The sequence below is a fragment of the Pelodiscus sinensis genome, chromosome 12 (genome assembly GCF_049634645.1).
Source record: "Pelodiscus sinensis isolate JC-2024 chromosome 12, ASM4963464v1, whole genome shotgun sequence".
Lineage (NCBI taxonomy): Eukaryota > Metazoa > Chordata > Testudines > Trionychidae > Pelodiscus > Pelodiscus sinensis.
In genome coordinates this window covers 23,215,728-23,237,055 of record NC_134722.1, presented here as the reverse complement: position 1 = coordinate 23,237,055, position 21,328 = coordinate 23,215,728, and the positions used below count along the sequence as shown (strand labels likewise).

At 42.0% G+C, this 21,328-nt stretch overlaps 2 protein-coding genes across 11 annotated transcripts in view; one reads left to right on the top strand and one right to left on the bottom strand.

Moving 5' to 3' along the window:
* Window positions 1-551: 551 nt before the first annotated feature.
* Window positions 552-10,806, top strand: PDCD5 (programmed cell death 5). Its single transcript, XM_075940139.1, has 6 exons — window positions 552-710; window positions 2,757-2,791; window positions 3,915-3,976; window positions 5,808-5,899; window positions 8,089-8,160; window positions 9,735-10,806. Exons 1-6 carry the CDS (start codon window positions 645-647, stop codon window positions 9,783-9,785), a joined length of 378 nt encoding a protein of 125 aa, XP_075796254.1. The 5' UTR covers window positions 552-644; the 3' UTR covers window positions 9,786-10,806.
* Window positions 10,807-11,048: 242 nt separating this feature from the next.
* Window positions 11,049-21,328, bottom strand: part of ANKRD27 (ankyrin repeat domain 27) — a 75,471-nt gene continuing 65,191 nt past the window's right edge. For 7 of the 10 annotated variants that reach the window (XM_025183707.2, XM_025183705.2, XM_075940135.1 and 4 more), the window contains 6 exons: window positions 20,716-20,877; window positions 19,708-19,819; window positions 16,803-16,884; window positions 15,745-15,817; window positions 14,741-14,803; window positions 11,049-14,211 (listed from right to left, as the gene is read on the bottom strand). In XM_025183707.2, the coding sequence (XP_025039492.2) occupies window positions 13,933-14,211; window positions 14,741-14,803; window positions 15,745-15,817; window positions 16,803-16,884; window positions 19,708-19,819; window positions 20,716-20,877 (771 nt within the window). In that variant the 3' untranslated portion in view covers window positions 11,049-13,932. Of the gene's footprint in view, window positions 14,212-14,740; window positions 14,804-15,744; window positions 15,818-15,848; window positions 16,466-16,802; window positions 16,885-19,707; window positions 19,820-20,715; window positions 20,878-21,328 lie in introns of those variants that run through there. The other 3 variants (XM_075940137.1, XM_006121231.4, XM_025183711.2) reach the window with 2 other exon arrangements.

Below are 21,328 nucleotides of genomic sequence, written 5' to 3'. Positions count from 1 at the left end.
AAACGAATTTCCTCTATGCTTGGCTGAGAGCTTTTAGCTCAAGCATTAGACTCCTGCAGGAAGCTCCGGAGGTCCCAGGTTCGGTTCCCCCCGTCGGTGACACAACAGCAAGTCACAGGCTGGCAGCACATTGGTCAGAAAAACGGAGGCAGGTAGCCCGCTGGTGCAACGTGCCCCAGTGTGGCAGGGTGAGGCCTGCTCCTCCCCTTGGCACCCCGCCCCTGGGGGCATCTGTCAGCACAACTAGCTCGGCGGGCCCTGGTAGGGTCACTATGGGGGCAGGAAACCACTATGGGGGCAGGGGGCGGGCCTGGTGACCCCTACTCGAGCGGCCGGACCCGGGGACGCTGTAGCTCCGAGAGCTGAGACATTCCCCCGCCCCCCGCCAGGCGGAGTCCCGGCCCGGCCAGCAGCCGCCCGACGTGGGAAGCTGGTTCTAAGCGCTCGCCCCTCCCAGCATCTCGTCCCATGAGCGCCCGTGCCCCTCCCAGTTCCCTCGCCCCATCGGCTCTCGCCGGGCAGCTCGGTCTTGGCTCTCGGCAATCGATTGGCGGGGGCTTGGGGAGGGAGGGCGCGTGCGCGCTGAGCGGCCCTGGCGGTTTTCTCGCGCTCGGCCCCGTTCTCTCCCTGCCCCACCCCCAGCCATGGCGGACGAGGAGCTGGAAGCGCTCCGCAAGCAGCGGCTGGCCGAGCTGCAGGCGAAACATGGGGTAAGGGAGGGGCTGGCGCTGCTCGTGGGCACACAGCTCCCTCAGCTCACCTCACCTCACCCCTCCCCTCCCCAGGCCTTGACAGCTGCCCCCCTCCCCATGGCCCAGAGTCGGGAGACCAGCGGCCCTGACTTTGCGGGAGCCCCCTTGTCCTTCCCCGGGCAGTGGGCGCGTATGGTCATGGCAGCCGCGTGTGTGAGGGCGGTAGAAATGTACAGCGGGCGGGCTGTGGGGAAATGGTGTCCCCTAGAAGGCCCTTTAAAATAAACTGGTCTCCCTCCCCCCCCCATCGGCCGTACACGTGGGGCCCAGACTTGTCCCTCAACACTTTCCCTGTCTCCCCCGGGACCAGCCAGCTGCCCCCCAAATGGCCCTTTTCTCCCCCCCCCCATTCTCATTGTGCCCCTCGGGGGCTATTCAGCTTTCTGCCCCACCCTTCATCACTTCCAGCCAGCAACCCTCATTCACCACTTCAGGGTTCAAGGAGCTCCTCGAATGGGCAGTTTCTCCACCTTCTCAATTCCTGTCTCTCGGCCCTTCACCCAGTGCCCAAGCAACACCTTCACCACCAACGGTCGGGCTGTGGGGTTCCTGAAGTTTTCCGAAAGGCTAGCCCTGGCTTTTCAGGAATGACATGTTACATGAATTAACAAGGGAAACAAACCTGCATTGCTAGATGGGTTTTAAATAATGTAAATATCATTGAATTTGTGAAATGATTGGTGATGGGGTGGCCAAAGGAACCGTTTCATGTATAACAAATGGAAATATGGTTAGTACTTTTAATCACATATCTGATATGAAGTTATTAGGGATGGGGCTCTTCTTCCCTTTCCATGAATCCATATTTAATAACTTTCTTTTGAGAAATTAATAAGAGAATAGAATGTGAAGAGATACAACCTATAAAATCACTTTCTTTGAATAAAACATGGGTAAAATAGAACAGAGTTCCTGTATTGTGTACGTAATTTTGTTTTGAAAAAGTGCAAACAACATTTTTAAGAGAGAAGGTAGACTTTTACAAATTATTTAGAAAGTAACACTTTCAAAGCCCTTTCTAGACTGCTTACCACTGTTCCTGCTGCTTGTGTTCTATTCTTAGGCTAGAAGTTTTGAACTTCACTTGCAAGCTTAATTGAGGAGATCTGATGTCTGTGGCTATTGTTGGAAAGCTCACCCTTTTGTCTTTAGGGTTCACTGAGCTAGCCTTCTGCTCCAAACCTGCAATTGTCTTTTCTGAGGCAAACCTAGTTGCAAATCAGGGTACAGTAGACTTTCGATAATCAGGAACCTATGGGATCTAGGTGGTGCCGGATTATCAAATATGCTGGACTATCAGGAGGTACTATAAGATGGATATATATATACTGTATACATTATATACTGTATATAAAGTGTTCTTAACCCTTTTTATTGTACATACTGTATACAATATACTGTAATGTTTTAGGGTTTTTTAAGCCTTTTTTACCCTTTTTGCTCAGTTCAGCTGCTGCCGCTGTTACCTTGTGACTCATTTTTTGCTGAAGCTCACTCACTAGGCTCTTGCCATTTTGATGCCGGACTATCAGGCGTGCCGGACTATTGGAGTTTTACTGTACTTGTTTGCTCTACCATGATGGGGTGAAAACGTGCTGCAGATGTGTAGGACAAACAAACATGGATCATTCATCAGTTAAAGCAGACAGTTTTCATTCTCAGCATGTAAACTATGGTATGTCAATTCCAATGTATTAGAATGATAAGGCTAGTGAGGTAGTATTTTTTTATTGGACCAACTTTTGTTGGTGAAAGACACAAGCTTTTGAGCTATACAGAGTTCTTCTCAGGTCTGGGAAAGAGCTCTGTGTAAGCTCATAAACTTGTTTGTCTCATCAACAGAAATTGATCCAATAAATGATATCTCACCTATCTTGCCCCTCTCAACCATGACCATGATAATTTGACTTTAACTGGTTTATGTCAAATTCAAATAAAACACATCCTACACAAGTGTTTTCTAAAGGGATTGCTAAAGCATTTTATGTAATTCTTGCTTTTCAGGACCCTTCTAATGAACAACAAGAAACCAAACAGAGGTATGATGAATGTGAGATATTTATTTTAGGTAACGTGTTCATAATTTAATGACTTTTAATTTCTATAGGTTTTTTTAAAAAGGAAAAAAAAAACATTAATTTTAGTTCCTTGAAACACTATGCTGGGTTATTTTGTTACAGAACAGCTACGCTGATAAGTTGAAGGGTTTTATCTTTGGCTCCTCACGTAAGCAAAACTTGAGAGTTTTGGCTAAGAGGCTTGGAATCAGGTTGTTTAGTATCTATACATGTTAGTGGGAACTATCACCTTTTTAGTTTCTTTGTAGGCTATTGTGGATTTTTGTTTTTACAATTTCCAAAAATAATTTTTGTCATATACATCAAATAAACATTACATTTTCTTCTTTTTGTTAGTAATCTGTCATTCGTTAGGGATGTAAGTGACTAGTGGAGTAGTTAACTATCCAATAAGTCTAGGCTTATCAGGTACTTGAGTCACTATTTGAGGAAGCAGGAGCCAGTACCCCCAGGACCCAGAGGCCTCGTGAGGGTGTTATGCACCAGGGAGGAGGGTGTTATGACCCTGGCAGGAGAGGGGGAAGCTTGTACCACATCTTCCCCTGCCGGTGGAGATGGAGGAGGATTGGGCTGGGGGTGAGGAGGAGGCTCCAGCTGGCGGTGGTGGGTGATGGAGGAGCAGGCGAGCCAATGGATAACAGGGAGCAGAGGGGGACTAAATTGGTGCCCTCTCCCCCGCCCCCGCTATGCCACTGCCAGCACCATCTCTGGAGGGTAGGGGAGGCAGAGGCACACCGGAGCCCTGCTGAGGCTCTGCATTTTAAATGTAGTAAGAGCTGCATGCCTGGTTCCTACTACATTTAACTACACGTTTAGTTGATAAACTACAGAGCCATAGTGGGCCCCCATAACACAAATCGTATCAACGACATGATTAGTCAGTTACCTGCTTGTTAACATCCTTATCATTGATAAACCTGTACCTACTTGAATGAAATGACTTTCAGTGCTTGGCGGCTATTCTGGTAATAAAGTATTTAGCAGACTTGATCGTCTTGCAAGATGCCATATCTGATGCTTGAAACCTTAGTTCTATTGTGTAACTGATTTTTTTTTTTTTTTTTTTTTTTTTTTTAAATTACAGGGAAGCAGAGATGAGAAATAGTATTTTAGCTCAAGTTCTGGATCAAGCAGCTCGTGCCAGATGTAAGCATTCATGTATTTTGCCATTACAGTATGCATATAAGTGCATTATTTTGACCTGATTGAAAAAGACTAATGCTATGGATTTCAAATCCATTTTTTAATAAACTAATTATGGTTTTGCATATGCTGAAAAAGCAAATCCTCAGATGTGGTAGCTTATTGTATTGGGAGCAAATATTAATGAATTTGGTGATTGTGAAGGTACCAATTCTATGTTTATAGAGAGAACATAGGAAAAGCATAATAAGCAGAAGTGTCAGCATCCCTGTGCTGCCCCATTGGTATAGCTAAGCCTTTATTTAGAGGGGCTCAGCTCTAAGAATTAGAGAATAAATCAGGGTCTCTGCCAAGACTGTATGCAAGGATGAGAGTTGTCAAGATGAGTTTTTGAGATATGGATGTCTGTTCGTTAGGAAATTGAGGGTATGTCTACACTACACACCTAGTCAATTTATATTACATTAATTTACAGCCATCACAGTAATTACTGCAGCGATGCATGTTCATACATACTCCCACTCTGAGGTCAGCGTGTATGTGCAGCTGAGCTGTGTGTCTCAGCTTCGCTGGCAGCTGGCTGCCGAACAGTCTCCTGATGTGCTCCCTCCATTCCTCCTTCCCTGCCAAGGACAAGGCTGCCCAGCTCCCAGTGGATGCCACTTGGCCTTCTCACACCAGCTGGGAACAGGAATCCAACTTATCTTGACTTCCAGTAGGGAGCAGGAAGAGCTGGACACTAGGAGTATGTCTAGACCACATGCCTCTGCCAACAAAGGCATGTAAATTAGACGTACCCACATAGTCAATGAAGTGGGGATTTAAATATCCCCCACGTCATTAGAATAAAAATGGCCGCTCAGCTGTTTGTCAGCACAAAGCGGCAGTCAAGACGGGGATCAGTCGGCAAGGAAAGCCTTTGCCGACCGATCCCTTACGCCTCATGCAACGAGGTTTACAGAATCGGTCAGCAAAGGCTTTCTTTGCCGACCGATCCCCATCTTGACTGCTGCTTTGTGCTGACAAACAGTTGAGCTGGCACTACGCAGCGGCCATTTTTATTCTAACGAAGTGGGGGATATTTAAATCCCTGCTTCATTGACTCTGAGGGTATGTTTAATTTACATGCCTCTGTCGGCAGAGGCATGTAGTTTAGACATACCCTAGCTGCCTGGCCTTGATGTGATATTGACAAGATAGCCAATATAAGGGACACAGTGTCTATACAGCCACTGTTGTCCCAACTACACCAACATAAGCTTTATGCCTGTTGGTGGGGGGAAGGCTGTCATGTAGACACTGACATAATTAGGTCAGCATAAACTGCCTTATGATAATCTGTGTAGTGTAGACCAGCTGAGTGTGACTCCCAATTTGTTTGTATGCCAAACACCATCTATTTTGTGGTAACAGATTGGTCACATCTAATTTGGATTTGAACAAGTGCCTAGAGGCGAAAGGCATTCTTGTACACTGCCAATTTCCCATAACCTGATTTTGAGATTTTACTTTGTATATATAAAAAAAAATGCAGATGGTACTTGATAGAGGAATGTGGCTTCGCTGGTGATCTGCAGCATTAAATTTAGTAGTGAGGAGAAACTGGTAAGTATCTAGGGTTGTCTTCTTGTAGGGAATACGAGATCTCAACCCCCGAATAAATCCTTAAAAGGAGCAGATCTGTAGAATCTTACAATTTTGTATAAATCAAAACAATTTCCGTCAATTCATGGTTCTTTTATGCCGTAACATGACTTTAGAAATAAATTGTAAAGTAGTTCATTCAGTGAAGGTGGTAAAGTATAAAATTGAACGGCACTAATTTGTTTTGCAGTAAGTAATTTAGCACTTGTGAAGCCAGAAAAGGCAAAAGCTGTAGAGAATTACCTTATACAGATGGCAAGATTTGGACAGCTAGGTGGGAAGGTAAGCTAAATTTCTTATGTTCCTTTAGCTCTTTGTTTGAAAGTAAACAGGCAAATAAGTGTTCCCAATGAAACAAACTGAAAAAATTGACACTGACATGTACAAAATTCTGTATTGCATGCTGTAGATCACACCTTAACATGTGTATGAATGATTCTCAAGCCCTGAAGCTGTGTGTGAACGTACATTTGTGTGAACACTGTGTCCATACTTATTTTAAAATATTTATGATTTTACTGTCTTAAACTGAAGTGCTTTTCTGGAGAAGAAAAGTCAAGTTTAATGCTCAGGATCACTGAGTCTTGTAGTAGAAAGCATTTTTCTTCTTTGTGACATTGACCAATGGCCCATGTGGAGGCAACTGGGGAGTTCTAGAGTTACAGGTACTAGTGACAGCCAACACACATTTACCAACTTCCACAAAGACAAGGGGTACCCCAAACATGATAGAGTTATATTGTATCTTCATTGTAATTAATTTTGCTACCTGGATGGCTTTCCAAAATATCATATGCATCTTGGGGAGAGGAAGTTTCTCTACCCTGGATGTTAAGAGCTATTAGCTAAGTACTGTAATTGTACAAATCTAAAGGTCAAACATTGGCTGTAATTCTAAGTGAATAAAATTTTGCAACTAGTCCTATTATGAACTAGCTAATATTCCTGTCTCACCATCAGGGTTCACTCATTTAGGGGGGAACCTCATGATTCTACAGTGTGACGTTATCCAGAATGTTTAAGGTTATTAGGGAGCGGTGCCCCTTGATGGCTATACTTGCCACCCCCCTCATGTCTGGGGGTAGGCAGACCCAACTCCTTCCCCCCTCCCCTCCCCTCCCAGGATGCCAGGGCTGTGCCAGTCCCAGCCTGTTGGGCCCCCCGCCCTGGCCACTGGGGAGGGGAGAGCCAGGGCCACACCAATCCTAGCCTCTTGGCTGCCAAGCAGAGAAGGGCCAGGACCGCGCCAGCCCTGGCCTTTCAGCCCCCTGGCCACTGGCAAACGGAGAGAGAGCCACAGCCATGCCAGCCCCAGCCTCTCTTCCCACCCCTGGCCACTGAGGAGGTGAGGGCCAGAACCTGTGGCTACAACAGCACTGGCCTATTGCCACCCCCTCCCAATTCCCCCACCACAGCCTGTCCTGGTCTCTCAGCGCCCTCTCCTACTCCCCTCTCCCACACACACACTGCTGGGCCATGCCCGCCCCAGCCTCTTGCCCCTGGGCTCTCCAGCCCCCTCCCTTGTCGTGGCGTAATCTTGCGGGGGAGGAGGAGAGGAGAGGGGAGTTTTGAGGCTGTAGCACCAGAGAGGCAGCAGCCCAAGTACAGGCCGTGTGGAAGCCATGGTTCCTTGCTGGGTCCCGAAGCATCGCGACCCACGAGCACAGCCAGGAGGTGTTACTACCACCCCCTTACTCTCCAGTAGGGGAACTGGGGGCCAGCGGGGAGGCCAGGGGACTGGGGAAACCCTAAGCCATGGCTGCTTCCCCTTCTGAGTACTACACTCAGGCTGAGGGGCGGGGCGATACAGAGTGATGTGATTGTCGCACTGTTGCCCACAGGAAAAGGTATTGTTTTTAATAGTGGGAGAGATTTGGAATTCAGTTCACAAATTGCTGTTCTTTCAATAGGGCAGCAAGACCAAATGCTGATTTTTGTCTAAGGAAAGCAGTATTTTTCAGCCTGATTTTTGAGGGAGGCCTCCCGCCACTGCAGAAAGCAGCTTTAATTAAAGTTCCTGGAGATAGAAACTAAAGAACTACTAGAGGAAATAGGACACTTACACTTTTTGTAAATGAAACACAGGGCTTTAGAAATTGCACTTAATCTCTAGACCAGGCCCATGACCCCTTGCAGCAGGGCTTTTTGAGGCAATATGGTCTGAGAGCAAGTTATTGTGAATAAGTAACTTAAAATAGCTGTCATTGGTATGGAAATGCTGCAGTTTTCTGCGAGCCATATTGTAGCTTCTTACAGGAATATCTTCTAGCAGCAGTAATATTTTCATGGGTAATCAGCCTTATGGCAGGTGAGCCACTGAACAGTATATTATAGTCTCAATAGCCACTTACACGTTTGAAAGTGTACAATGGGGAAAGGGCTGCAGGACAGCAACTGTGCTATATTCAATTGCTTGAATCTAGGCAACTTCTTCAAATGAATTGTGTATGGCTTTTATTCTTCCTTTTTAGGTATCAGAACAAGGGTTGATAGAAATACTTGAAAAAGTGAGCCAGCAAACAGAAAAGAAAACAACAGTAAAGGTAGGTTTTTTCCAAAGGCCCTGTAAGCATAGTTCAGACAATGCAGAAAAGTAGGCTAGGTTTGACAATAGTTGCTGCACATATATTTAACGCTATTTTAGGAGGATATGTTATATGTACGTTTAAGCTATGCAGATTCTTAAAAATACACTTGTTTGTGTGTTCTGTTCTTTCCCTCTGGGGCACCTAGCATTGGCCACTGTTGGAAGACAGGATACTAGTCTACATATACCTTTTGTCTGACCTGGTATGGCTGTTCTTATGTAGATTCTTAATTTTACATTTTTGTTAGAAAATAGCTTAATTTATTTATGGGGCTTTCTTTCATGATTTGTCAGCTTCAGATGATTAACTTTCTTTAAATCTTTGGCAGCAAATATGTACTGTTTGAATTGTTTGTGTAATGAGCAATAGATTATAGTAAGTTTAGTCCTTAGTGTAGGTTAATTTCAAATTTAATTTTATTATTTTAAGAGTATTAAATTAGATCTAACTTTGATTTATATCATAGATTTTTATCCACTCTGAGTAGTACAAAATTAACCAGAGTACGTGACTCTGGAAGTTACCTTTGGCCACTAAAGGTGGAAAATATTTTAGTGCTAGCTATTTTTCCTATTGTCTACACCATTGGTGATGCTCACTCTGAATCTGCATTACGTCTGCAGTATTAAGAGGCTCTGGGAATTTGTGATAGGCTATATAAATGCCTAAGCATATATTCCTTCTTCTAAATGTGTAACAAACCAAAACTCTCAGCAAAGCCATAATAGTTCTATAGCATACAGATTGAACCTCTGTGGTCCTGGACTATCTGTGGTTTAGTAGAACAAGAGCCCTATGGCCTGGACTGACAGTGCATCCCAGCTGGGGGTGTGGAGGCTGGCTACTGACAGCAGCACAGCCCAGCTGGGGCTGGACCCAACAGTGCAGCCCGGCTGGGAGCATGCAGCCAGTCTGGCAGCTGGGGCCAGACCTGACAGCATAGCCTGGCTGGGGGTTCAGAGCCTGTTTGACAGCCAGGATTGGGGCCGGAACTGGAGCACAAAGCCAGAGGAGAGGAGCTAGGTGGGAGCATGGATCCCGCAGGGAACCCTAGCTGGGTCTGCTGATGGACTCCGGGAGATCCTGGAGTCCATCAGCAGAGGGACACCAATTGACCTTCCCAGGTCTGGCAAAATCCCTCATTCAGGACTGGTCAGATCCCGAGGGTGCTGGACCAGGGAGGTCCAACCTGTATTGTATTGGGGACTGCCACCCTATACCTTGGAGCAGAGTTCCAGGGGAAGGCTTGTTGGTTGGGGAGGTAGGGCCTGCCAACCCACACTGGATACAAACGTTTTTACAAGGAGCAGGAGCCTGTAGTGACTACAGTTCTGTAAGTTCTCACTACTCTTTCTTCATGCTGAGGAGGGGAAAGATTCTAGATTCCATCCCCACAAGCACATACTTGGACTACTAATGTGGCCACGCATTGAGAACTTTGCCATTAGCGATTAACTTGATTCTTGAATCTTTGAAGTTATGAGTTGCTGTACACTGAATTTGTGTACTTTATAAATGTTTGTTTTTAGTTCAACAGAAGAAAAGTATTGGATTCTGATGAAGAGGATGATGATGATTAAATGCTACTGTAAGAATGCCAAACTGCCTGGAAAAAGGAAAACAAAACATACTGTATAGGCAAAATGAAAGTTCTGACAAAATATTTACATGTATTTGCTTTCCGCATACGTTTTTGATAAAGGTTAAAAATGGACTCATGTTCTGTAAAATAAAATCTAAGGAGTTTTTATAGCTTACCTTTTTAAAGTATTAGAGGGCTGTGTGGTATGGATTCTCCCACCACTTCCTTAGCATGAATTTTCCTCTGTCCCACTTAGCATGTAAGCTATGCTATCAGCACCTGCCACTCCGTAAATTGCTACTACCATGAGGTGTCTTGGAAGTTGCAAACAGCCAGAGCCCACAGGACTTAAAAGAATGTCCACTCTCTCAATGTCTCACTTTGTTTCTAAATTAACTAGTATCTTCTAGTAGAGGGGTTATCCAAAACCTCACTCATTCTCAGTCTATGGCTGGTGAAATATTTTGTTGGAATCTGCAGAATGCAACAGCTGACGAACCAATTATTGAGAAGAGACATGATTCTTTGAAAAGACATCTCACAAAATAGTCTGCTAGATGAAAAATTATAGTTTGAACCAGTTCCTTCTGAAAACTCAAGTTCTTTCAGAATGAGGTTAAAAAGTTGAGAAACGTGGATACTCAGTAGTGGTTGAAATTTAATTGAGTAATGTAATACAGCCCTGTTCAGATAGTTAACACATGATCTTTATTCTACCATTTATTAAATGGTTTGAGTTTATTATTGTCAAATAAGGAAAGACAACTGTTCTAAATTACATGAAACTCTTGCATGCATAAAGTAAATCTGATCCTGTGTTGTCTTCTTTGAAAATGCAGTGTGAAAATGTGTGGTATAAATACTGTAACATCTTGTGTGATGATAGAAGTGAAACTGAAAAGGGAGTGACATTTCACTACAAGAGAAGAGTTGTATTCTGCTGTGTCATTGAAAAGCAGCAGAATACAGTATTCTAACTGTAATGATTTGGAACTGATTAAAATTTTGTTTAAAAACTATGAGCAGTATTGAGGGTTTTTTCCATCTGTCAATCAGTAAACTTTGATCAGTACAACTAGTGTATGTCACTTGTGTTTTTGAGCTTGCAGTCTAAATTACAAACTTCCTTATTTAAAATGGTACTCAATTGTAGAAGCTAAGCACTATTGCCTGCAAGTGATAGCTCAGTATAACTCTTCATATTAAAAAGCAAATATTTAATTTTAGTTTGGTGAGAAATTAATAGCACTTATTAAAAACAAATAAGCTTTAACTCCTTTCAGAGAGCAAACTGGTTTTACAGTAACAGTCTTGTTTTTTCATTGTAAATAAGTCAGACATGAGAAGCCTATACAGTTTAAATCTGTGATTATCAGGGGTTTAGTCTGTAGTTGTAGGCTGTAATGGGGCATAGTCACAAGTGGGCCCACCCACTTAGCATACAGGCCCACCTGCCCCAACCCTGCTTCCGCTCCCATCAGACTGTGGGAGCTTGCCCCTCTCCACCTGGTGCTCCTGCTAGGCCAAGGTAGTGGCTCTGCTTTGCCACCCACCCAGTGCTCCCAGGGGAAGCGGGGTCAGAGCACCGGGGCTTGCTCTGCTCTAGCTGCCTGGTGCTCCTGACATGGAGCAGAGTTGGAGACTTGCAAGCCTAAGTCCCCCAATCTGGCACTTGCTCCAAGACCCACTCCTACTAGGAGGCAGAAAGAGAAGCAAAGTGGATGGAGAGAGAAATTTTTATGGTGGCTTATCTTCCTAGGGTCCCTGGCCAGAGCACCTATTCCTCTCATTCTTCCAAAGCTAGCTGTGGGAGTGGGTAAGATGGCTCCATTGCTGCTCTCCCTCCAGTCGTTACCCACCAACCCATCCAAAGTTTGGATCCACTCAGGCTATGCCACTAGGCTGTACCGGCAGTGTATAAAATGCGGTTAATTTTTCTCCTCATCATGGATGGTGCTTTAGGAAGGCTAGTCCCACTGTCCTTGTATACTTGAGCCCCAAACACTCCACCCAGCCATGCCTCCACCCCAAGTGTTCCCAATGGTAGGCCAGCCTCAGTGCCTGGCCAAGCCACTTTACTCTCCTATTTACTTCTTCATTTTCTTCCCCTCGAAGAGGAGAGGGACACAACAAGCAGCAGAGACGTCGGGTGGTTGAGTAGAGATCTTACTACACGGCAGGCAGGCAGCAGCAGTAGGGATGTGAAAAGCTAACCAGTAAGCATCACTCTTAACTGGGTGATGCTAACCATTTCTGGTTAACTGGAGGGGGCTGGAGCAGCTCCCCAGCTGCTGTGTGTAAAGGGCTACTCAGGGCCTGCAGTGGACAGGGGCTGTTCCAGCCATCTGGAGCAGCCATTGCTTGCAGTGGGAGTGAGGGACTGCCTCTGCCCTCTTTAGTGGGTTAACCAATTAAACATCACATTTAACCGGTTAATCAAACAGGATTTTACATCTCTAGGTAGCAGGTGGAAAGGGGGTCTTGGGAAAGAGGTTTTCAGCAGCAAATCCAAGGCAACTCAGCCTTCGTTGGCCTATTGTACCCACCACCCATGCTCCCCATCTTTCTCAACATTAACCGTCTCATTATTACTAAAGGAAGATCTTGCATTGGGTGGGTTTAAGATGTCACTAAATTTACTTACATTTAGGCCATTTCTTTGAATATCGGAAGAACAAACGTGAGAAGAAAGTGCCAAAAGGAGTCAGGTTTTTAAATAAGTAGTCAGTTAAGATTTTCAAGAATTATTACTTTTACTATTTTTCTTTTCCATCATTTGGCACAAATCCAAGGCACGTTAGAAAATTAAATGAACCCAAATTATTTAGAAAAATACACATGCAACCTTCATCAGAGTTTTTTCAGAGATGTGCACACACGTTGCACCTTTTCGCTCATTAAAATCTATTTGAAAACAGTCACATGGAAAGTCCTCCAATTTCACAGTGCCATAAGCATGTTATCAATGCCACTATAAAAAATAATCAAAATTGTCTGTTACCATTTTATAAAAGAAACAAAATATTAATTGGATGTGACCAAGTGTAAACCAAAACTATGACATTAAGAATCCTGATTTGTGCTACTGAAGTGTTTCTCTTTTTAATTCACACTTTAAAACCAATTTTGAACTGAAAACATGTCAAGAAACAAGTTCCAAATCTAAGCTTCCATGTGTTATTGATGAGTATCCTTTAAAACGATCACCCTTAAAAACAGGATAACATGCAGCCACTTTCTGCAAACTCTTACTTTTCCTGCCAGATCACTTACCTAGTAGCTGTAGATTTCTGCCCATCTGTAGAGATGTGAATGTGTGAGATTTTATCTGATTTGCTAAAAGGAAAAAGCCAGCGCTCTGTGTTATGCATTTCTGTGCAGAAACAAGCATGCTCATCTTAATTGGAATCTGAACATTTTTAAGTGTCGAGAGCATTTTACATTATTCTATCCTCAGTAGTGCATAATCCCACAGACCCCATTCATGCAAGTGCCCCACTGAAATCAGTGGAAGCTTTGTCTGCATAGGGACTGCAGGACACTTCCCTTCGTGTTCATCTCATTTTAATGTCTTTACATCTTGTTGTAGATTCTATGAATTATTTGTTTAGCTACTTGCAACATACAGGCATTACATTAATTTCTAAAATGCTATTAAACATTATGGCAGTACTTAGCAATATAATAAAATAAAGACTTTTGAATTCCTTCTGGCAATAAATATAATTTAACCAATTTAGTAACAAAAAAAAATTCAATGCCTTTTAAAAAACAGGTGTGGACGGTTGGAAAGTACCATATAGCCTTTTTCTCCTCTACTGATATAAGTAATTTCTTAAGTGCTTTGATTGTAGAATGGGAAACAGTCACTTTTTTCTGTCTAAATACTTTGACATTATGTCTCTTTCCTGAAATCAGTGACAAACTGGCTGGGTAGGGGTCTCCAGGAAAAACTGAAAGGATTCAGTCTTCAAAAGTGCAATTGATACGGGAACAGTCTGTGTCTGCTAAAGATTCAGTCTTGTGATCCATTTTTGAAAACACAGTTTCTATGCTTCATTTAATTCTTTACTGTCCAACAGGAGGATCTTGAAACTGGTATAACTTGGTTCTTTAGTTTGTGGCAGCAAATTCACACTTTTTTATTAGTGTTTTGATAGCAAGTCATCAGAGCAGTCTTTTGCCAGTGCAATACTTGGAATTCCTGTGTTAGACAAATCACTCCCTTCACTGACAGCCGCTGTTGAAAGTGCCACACTAACTGTATGTCTTCGGTGCATTAGTTTTCTTCTAAGAAGAGCATCTATCACATCATCATGTTTCACAGATTCACCACTGCTTTCTGCATCAATCTTAGCTTTGCTCTGGTCCAGCCTCTGGTCAATAGGTTTTAACTTGGTCTTATCAAATCTCTTAATAGCTAACTGTGAGGAGGAAGAAATGGTACATGTTAAAAGCACAGTGGTTTTCTCTGCCTATAAAAAGTCAAAAGACTACATCTTAAATATAAGCCTACTGATTCATTCCAAGGTCTACTTGTGTTATATATTATTATCCAAAAATATTAAGGATATATAGCCGTGAATTACAAAGAAGCATACCCATTATCCCCTTTTTGCATATGGGGAAACAAGTACAGAGATGTTAAGCAATTTGCCTAAGCTATACAAAGAGTCAACAAAAGATCTAGGTATAAAACTCAAGCTCTCTCGTTTTCGGTACTCTGTCCACAACACCTCTCTAAATCAAGCACCCGAGTACTTAAAACAACCACCCTTTCTACCTCTGAGACCACTGAGATCACCCAGATTGTCATCACTCTCAATTGAGATTTCAGGATGTATTTGGACTGGAGGCAGGATCCTTGTCTGCCAGAGTCTCTCTGTAACTGTCTTCAGGACCTCTCCCTTTTAGTCACTGCATCTTTAACTGTCCTATTCCTCCTTTTCATACCTGCTCTTCCCCATCTTGATTATGTTCTGCTTGGCAAACTGGGTGGTTCTCCTGGTACTCTGGCTAATTTTCAGAAATTAAAGTAATTACAATTACAGATTAAAGTCCAGGTATATTTAGCACTAGATGTTCTATAAATAAGAATAACTTAAAAAGTCTTTGTTAACAAAAACTTTGCTGAAAAGAAGATCTTACAAAAGTTTCAGAATGGACATCTCCAAAATTCTAACAGTAAATAATTTAGAACTTCTAGTTCTAATAAAATCATAATGCTATAACAGCCAAAACGGCAGAAGTGCTGTTTATTGTTTTCGCACAGCAATGTTTGGAAACCACCATTTTGGTATGACCTACTGCCTGACCCACAACCAAAAAAAAATCCAAAATCCCACTGTTAAATTGTTGCTGCATTATGGTTATATAGGTAAGAAGTAATTAACAGACTGAGCACCTTCATTTGAGGGCTTTACAAAGCCTTCTAACTTTTTTAAGCAGAGAAGTATTCCTCTATTTTACTGGTGGGGAAACAGAGGTAGCTGGATTAAGTGACTTGCCCAAAATTACAAAAGAAATATGTGGCAGAGCTGGGAACTCAAGAATTCCAAGACCCAGTTTGCTGCCTTAATTACTTGCAAACAGTCTCTCCCTAACAATGGGCACATTAGTGCTTACAATGTAAGAGCCATCTTTAATCTCAACACCAAAGTCTCCATCTCAACAGTCCCTTTGAGGACTCTCGATCAATCTACTTTACAAAAAAATTGATACCCCCCCAATAATGTCAGTTTTATCTCGCTTGACTACAGCTCTTTTCTCATATTTTCTGGCCGTCTAAGATTTATATCCCACATTGCTCTGGGTTTAACACAGAAAACTCACAACTGGGGCCTGTAACCAGTGACTGACTACACAGGAGGAGATGTAAGAACTGGCACGAGGACTCCATAAGTGTAGAAGCAAATAAAACTGCTATACAAAGAACTCAAGCAAACATTTTCTCCTACCTGATGCAATAATTCATCATCAAAATTAGGGACACTTTTATCTCTTGTTATTGTTCTCCGTAAATATTTTGATCTAAAAATATATTTAAAAAAGATTAGAACTAACTATAAAGCAACATGCTTGTAGTTGCAGTCTCTCTGCAACATAATCTTGTGGATTTATTAGCCACAAGATGGCAACAGTTCAACAACATACAAAGATCTGGTATCTGAATTGTGTGTTTGTAGTAAAAACAATAACAGAAAAAAATCTATTACAGGCTGAACCTCTGGAAACCGGTACTTGCTTGTTCGGTAACATCCTTGATCCAGGACGACCACAGATGTTGCAGGGCCAGAGAGTCCCAATGGAATGCTGGTGCCTATTAGTTCGCAGGCTGGCATGGCTGTGGGTTGCTGGCAGCGAGCTGCCAGCAGGGCCTTGAGCCAGGCTCCCTGCAGCTGGGCTGCTGGGCGCATCCTACCAGGACTGTTCAGTGCAGCCAGGCACCTCGGCAGCGCTGCCCGGCAGGCCACACACCCCAGCTGTGTGGCTCAGCGTGACAGGCAAGAGAGGATGGAGACCGGCAAGGCAGTGGGGCCTTTGTCAGGTCCAGAGCTGTGGGGGAAGGAGGCCAGTAGCGGTGGGAGGGGGCAGATATGACTTCTCCTGGTCCAGCAAAATATCTCCTGGGATCGGGCCCCTGGGTGTTGAACCAGGGAGGTTCACCTGTAGTATTTTCTATGGATAAAGAGCTATTTAGAATAGAATACACTTTGGATTTTAAATGTGTAAGAGCCTAAAAACAAGTATCTGAAAGTATCAATAGAGACATCATCACAGTTTTCAAATAGTGAAGCACTGCTTAGAGGAGATTACAGAGTAGTCTAGATGATTTTGCCACACATTAAAATTAATGAGAATATGTAATATTATTCCTTACGCTGCTTGAAAAATCCAGCCAAAGCTGGTTTAATCTGGAATGTAATATAGACTTTTTTCTTTTTCATTTAAAAAGTTGTGTTTCTTACTTGTTTGGAAATGTCAGTGGTATTTCCAAGGGAGCTGCTATGCTTACTTGTTAAATCTGTTGATGGATTCAACCAGTTGAAGTCGTCTGCTGATGGGATCATCTGCTGTCTCAGATAGCTTAACCTTTACTACAGGTTCAAAAAACAAGTGGGAGAGATAGAGAAGTGGGTGGGAAATTACATTTAAATCCTATTTTAGAATCAAGCTAGAACAGTTTTGAATAAAGTGGTAGTATCTGCTGAATTTAATTTTAAAAATAACATTAAAACTATAATAGAAGTCATCTGAGCAAGTCACATTTTCTTCTTATTGGAGCCATTTTAAGTTGTAAAAATAAAAAGCATAACTCTGATCAGATAAGCATGACTGTCCCAGCCTCACAAAGGCATTTTGTTGTAAATATAGTTCTTGAGTTCAAGGACTTCAGCTCAAAAGTTCCAAGTCAGAATCAGTTGATGCCACATAATCCCAGTGCTATTCAGATGTAATTTGTCATGGCTCTCCTGCTATGACACTATCTCCATCATTGCTGAAAGTAGTATTTCTGCCTTTCATATTAAAATACAAAACATTTGCTGTCTTTCTTAAGAGAAAACGTATCAGAAAATGGCCACAAACATTTGTAAAAAGCTCACCTAAATCTGGGGGTTGGCTAAAGTTTTTTTAAAGCAGTGACTCGGTTTCATGTAAATATCAGAATCATCGCATCTACTGCTTGATCCACAATTAAAATCTGAAATCCCACTAAGTAAAGCCTTGATGTATTATGATTAAATTGATCTCATGTTGAGGCCTAGAGACTGATTCTAGTATCACATTCTAACTTCAAAAACCTGCTCTGGAGCTTGTGACCACTGTCAAAGCAACAACCTTCCTAAGATAGATGGACGTTGTGTACCAGGGATTCTAACTGGCTTCCAACATTATTTTAAACTACTACTAAAACTCTGATTTTTTAAAAATTTATTTCTCATGAAAAGGTGCAATTAGTCCTGTAACAGGAAAAGCATTGTAATTTTGAGAATAGCAGCAATACTGAAAACCAAACTGTATTCATGCATTTGGACAATATTGTAAATCAATTATTTTAAGAGTTTGATTCAAACTTATCCTGTCCAAAAAAAGTTAGTATTCATACCTGTGATAACAAACAAAGCTACATAGATTTGTAGAAAGACTGAAAAGACAGTCCTCAAAAATCAATATTGACGTTTCTTTTATTAAATAAGTTCACTAATTTTGGTAGAAGATTTTTTTTTCTCCTAGTGAACATTTTTAAGAAGATGAGCTTACATTTGAAGCACAGGCAAGCAGAGCAAAACATCCATATGGATACAATCTACTTAGAAAGAATGCTGAGTTTAGTTTATCACTGTTCCTCAGGGCAAAACGAACAAAATTATATGTCTGACTTCAAACTTCTGGGTGCTACTAAAAAAAAGTAAAACTATAGTTCCACTCATCCTGGAGGAGGTTATGACACCACATTCAAAATTAACATATAAAAATAAATAATGTTAGGAGTTGTAATCGTGGTTCCTTATAGAAGACTGAAAAACACTTAGCTTCTCAAAGACTTCTTGTTATATCTACACTGCAGATGTCCTGGGCTTGGGCTAAGGGGCTGTTTAATTGTGGTATGGATGGTTGGGTTCAAGCTTGGAGCCTGAGGTCTCAGACCCACTCTCTCACAGGGTCCACTACCAGAAACTGAATGTCTGTACTGTAATTAAACAGCCTCTTAACCAAACCCAGAAGCCTGAGTCAGCAGACAAGGGGCAGGCAGGGGTTTTAACTGCAGTGTAAATGAACCCCTGATGCAAAGGGCTAACAGTACATCGCATACTATATTGCAGAGGCCACAGTGAAGCTTCCCCGGAAGCAGAGCCACTAGCCTCCCCTTGCCTAGGGGTCTGTGGAGGCTGTTGGCTCCCCTGAACACAACCCTCTTTTCTTCTCTCACACCTCTCATAAAAATTTATCCTTACATCTATTAATGAGCAAACAGAAATACTGAATTAACAAGTTCTCTTCTCCTCTTATAGACACAAATGGACCTCTCTGTACAGTTTCCATATTGTGTAAAAGGAACAGCCAACATGAAATCCGGTCACAATTTAAAAAAGTAAACTAAAAGCAATGTGAGGTACCACCCTCTCCTCAATTTACCACCAGTTGTGATGGATCTGCTATCATGTTACCACCCATTGTTAAATGTATCTTCTGTGTTAGTGCATTTGAGAGAGACTGACAAACAAAAAAGAAAAATCTGACTACCCCAGAGGAGACTATGAAAGTTACACAAACTAACATCAAACATACAAGGTACTCTTACTTTCCCTCCTTCAATCTTTTTCAGTTAGGCTACGTCTACACTGGCCCCTTTTCCGGAAGGGGCATGTAAATTTCATGAGTCGTCGTAGGGAAATCCGCGGGGTATTTAAATATCCCCCGCGGCATTTAAATAAAAATGTCCGCCGCTTTTTTCCGGCTTTTAAAAAAGCCGGAAAAGAGCGTCTACACTGGCCCCGATCCTCCGGAAAAAGCGCCCTTTTCCGGAGGCTCTTATTCAAAGTAGGAATAAGAGCCTCCGGAAAAGGGCGCTTTTTCCGGAGGATCGGGGCCAGTGTAGACGCTCTTTTCCGGCTTTTTTAAAAGCCGGAAAAAAGCGGCGGACATTTTTATTTAAATGCCGCGGGGGATATTTAAATCCCCCGCGGATTTCCCTACGACGACTCATGAAATTTATATGCCCCTTCCGGAAAAGGGGCCAGTGTAGACGTAGCCTTACAGTAGGCTTAGGTGTTATATGTAACAAACAGTATGTAACAGCCAACTGGTTCTTAAAACTACAGTATATATAAAATAAATACTACACAATATCTGATCGAGCACATATTCATCCCTTAATCTCTTCTTGAAATTTATACTAATAAAAATGTGACACATACCTTTTTTCCTGATCTTGACAGTAACATGCTGCTCATTGTCTATTTCTTCTCCCTCTGCTGATGATGGTGCACAGCTTGGTGCTGTTTGTAGCAACTTCATGGTATTTGAATTCTTAATAACAACAGTTTTCATTTTCACCATTGTTAAAAGAAAGAAAACATCGGTACACATTTAGGGTTCCAGTAATCAGCACAAAGAATGTGCTGGTTTATCATTTTAAGCCAAAATGGTTCACAAAAAACAGCATGATATGTAACTTTATAAATACAAACCTACACTTACATGAATATTTTAATCCCAGGTTTAAATTAATGCAGAAATTCACCCAGTATTCCATAAGCTCTGCTATTGCAATCTAGTCATCTTAATTTCAGAAATAAATCAAACAAGGATCCTCCAAAAGGAGGCAAAAGATTTCTAGTATTCCACAATATGATAGTTCAGACTGTTCTGACTCACCCCACCATGAAATACATCCAGTGATAATTTGTCAGAGAATTACTTGCCATAAAGCTTCCATCCTGTTTTACTAAAGCATGTTTTGTTTTGTCCTCCCCCTCCCTGATGGCATGTTTTTCTATATATGGATTTCATTAAGTAACCAATGGCAGTTCTTCAGTAAGAGCTAAGAGAGATGGATGCCCCATTTCTATTTTGCATTTGCTAATATGTTTGCAATACAGTACCTTGGAGGTACATGCTATTTTAGCCAGACAGTTCTTCTGAGCTTTAACTGCAGTTCTACATGCAATTAAAGAACCTAAATAAAGCCATTTCTAGTCCTCTAGAAACAGAGCTAGAATTCCCCTTAACAAGTTAAATGTGTCTGTTCAAACAGAAGGAAATGGAAATTCTCAACAGACCTGTGATCAAACAAAACTGAAAGGGAAGGAAAGAAATGATACTGATACTGTAAGATGCTAATAAAAATGAGATTTATCAAATGAACGCTACAGCTTTATTGATATTGGGACAAAAATGACCAGAAGTGGACTTTGTTTACCTACCAACTCAGCACAGTCAAGAGGTGTACACTGCCTTTTGTTCCTAATGCGGTTTGAAGCACCATTCTGAAGTAACAGCTCTACCAAGATTTCATGTTTTCCTATCACAGCCTCATGCAGTGCTGTATTTCCCTTGCTGTTAGAAAGGTTAACAGAGGCCCCATGCTGGAAGGAAAAATAAAAAATGAAATTAAATGTTATAAGGAAAAAATAGCATCAGTTGGAGGTAGCATACCACCATATTCCCTTTTAAAAAAACACACAGATTAATATGCCAAAACAACTGATCAGAAACTGTACAATTATATACAGAAAGTACAGATTTCCACAATAAGTTCAACAATAATAAACCGTCCTACAGTGATCATTTCCTCTTAATTTCATGAATCAACTCATCTCATTTTGCATATTTCACCACCCAGTATTGGTGAAGTCTGTAAGAGATTTTTAAGAAAAAATGCTTTTGGTATATGATCAGCCTGTGTTACCAGTTATCTGGTAATTCTGATGACATACACCATGTTCAGGAAAACTAGACACCAGGCACTAAGCTGTGAAATAATACGTTACATAACAGAAGTACTTATCTAAACTAAACACCATAGGTTATGGAATT

Bases quoted from the DNA above. Each gene is read 5' to 3' on its own strand.
- PDCD5 (XM_075940139.1), top strand. From the start codon at position 645: ATGGCGGACGAGGAGCTGGAAGCGCTCCGCAAGCAGCGGCTGGCCGAG. The intron at 3,977-5,807 runs GTAAGCATTCAT...TTTGTTTTGCAG, and splicing joins TCAAGCAGCTCGTGCCAGAT to TAAGTAATTTAGCACTTGTG. The intron at 5,900-8,088 runs GTAAGCTAAATT...CTTCCTTTTTAG, and splicing joins TTGGACAGCTAGGTGGGAAG to GTATCAGAACAAGGGTTGAT.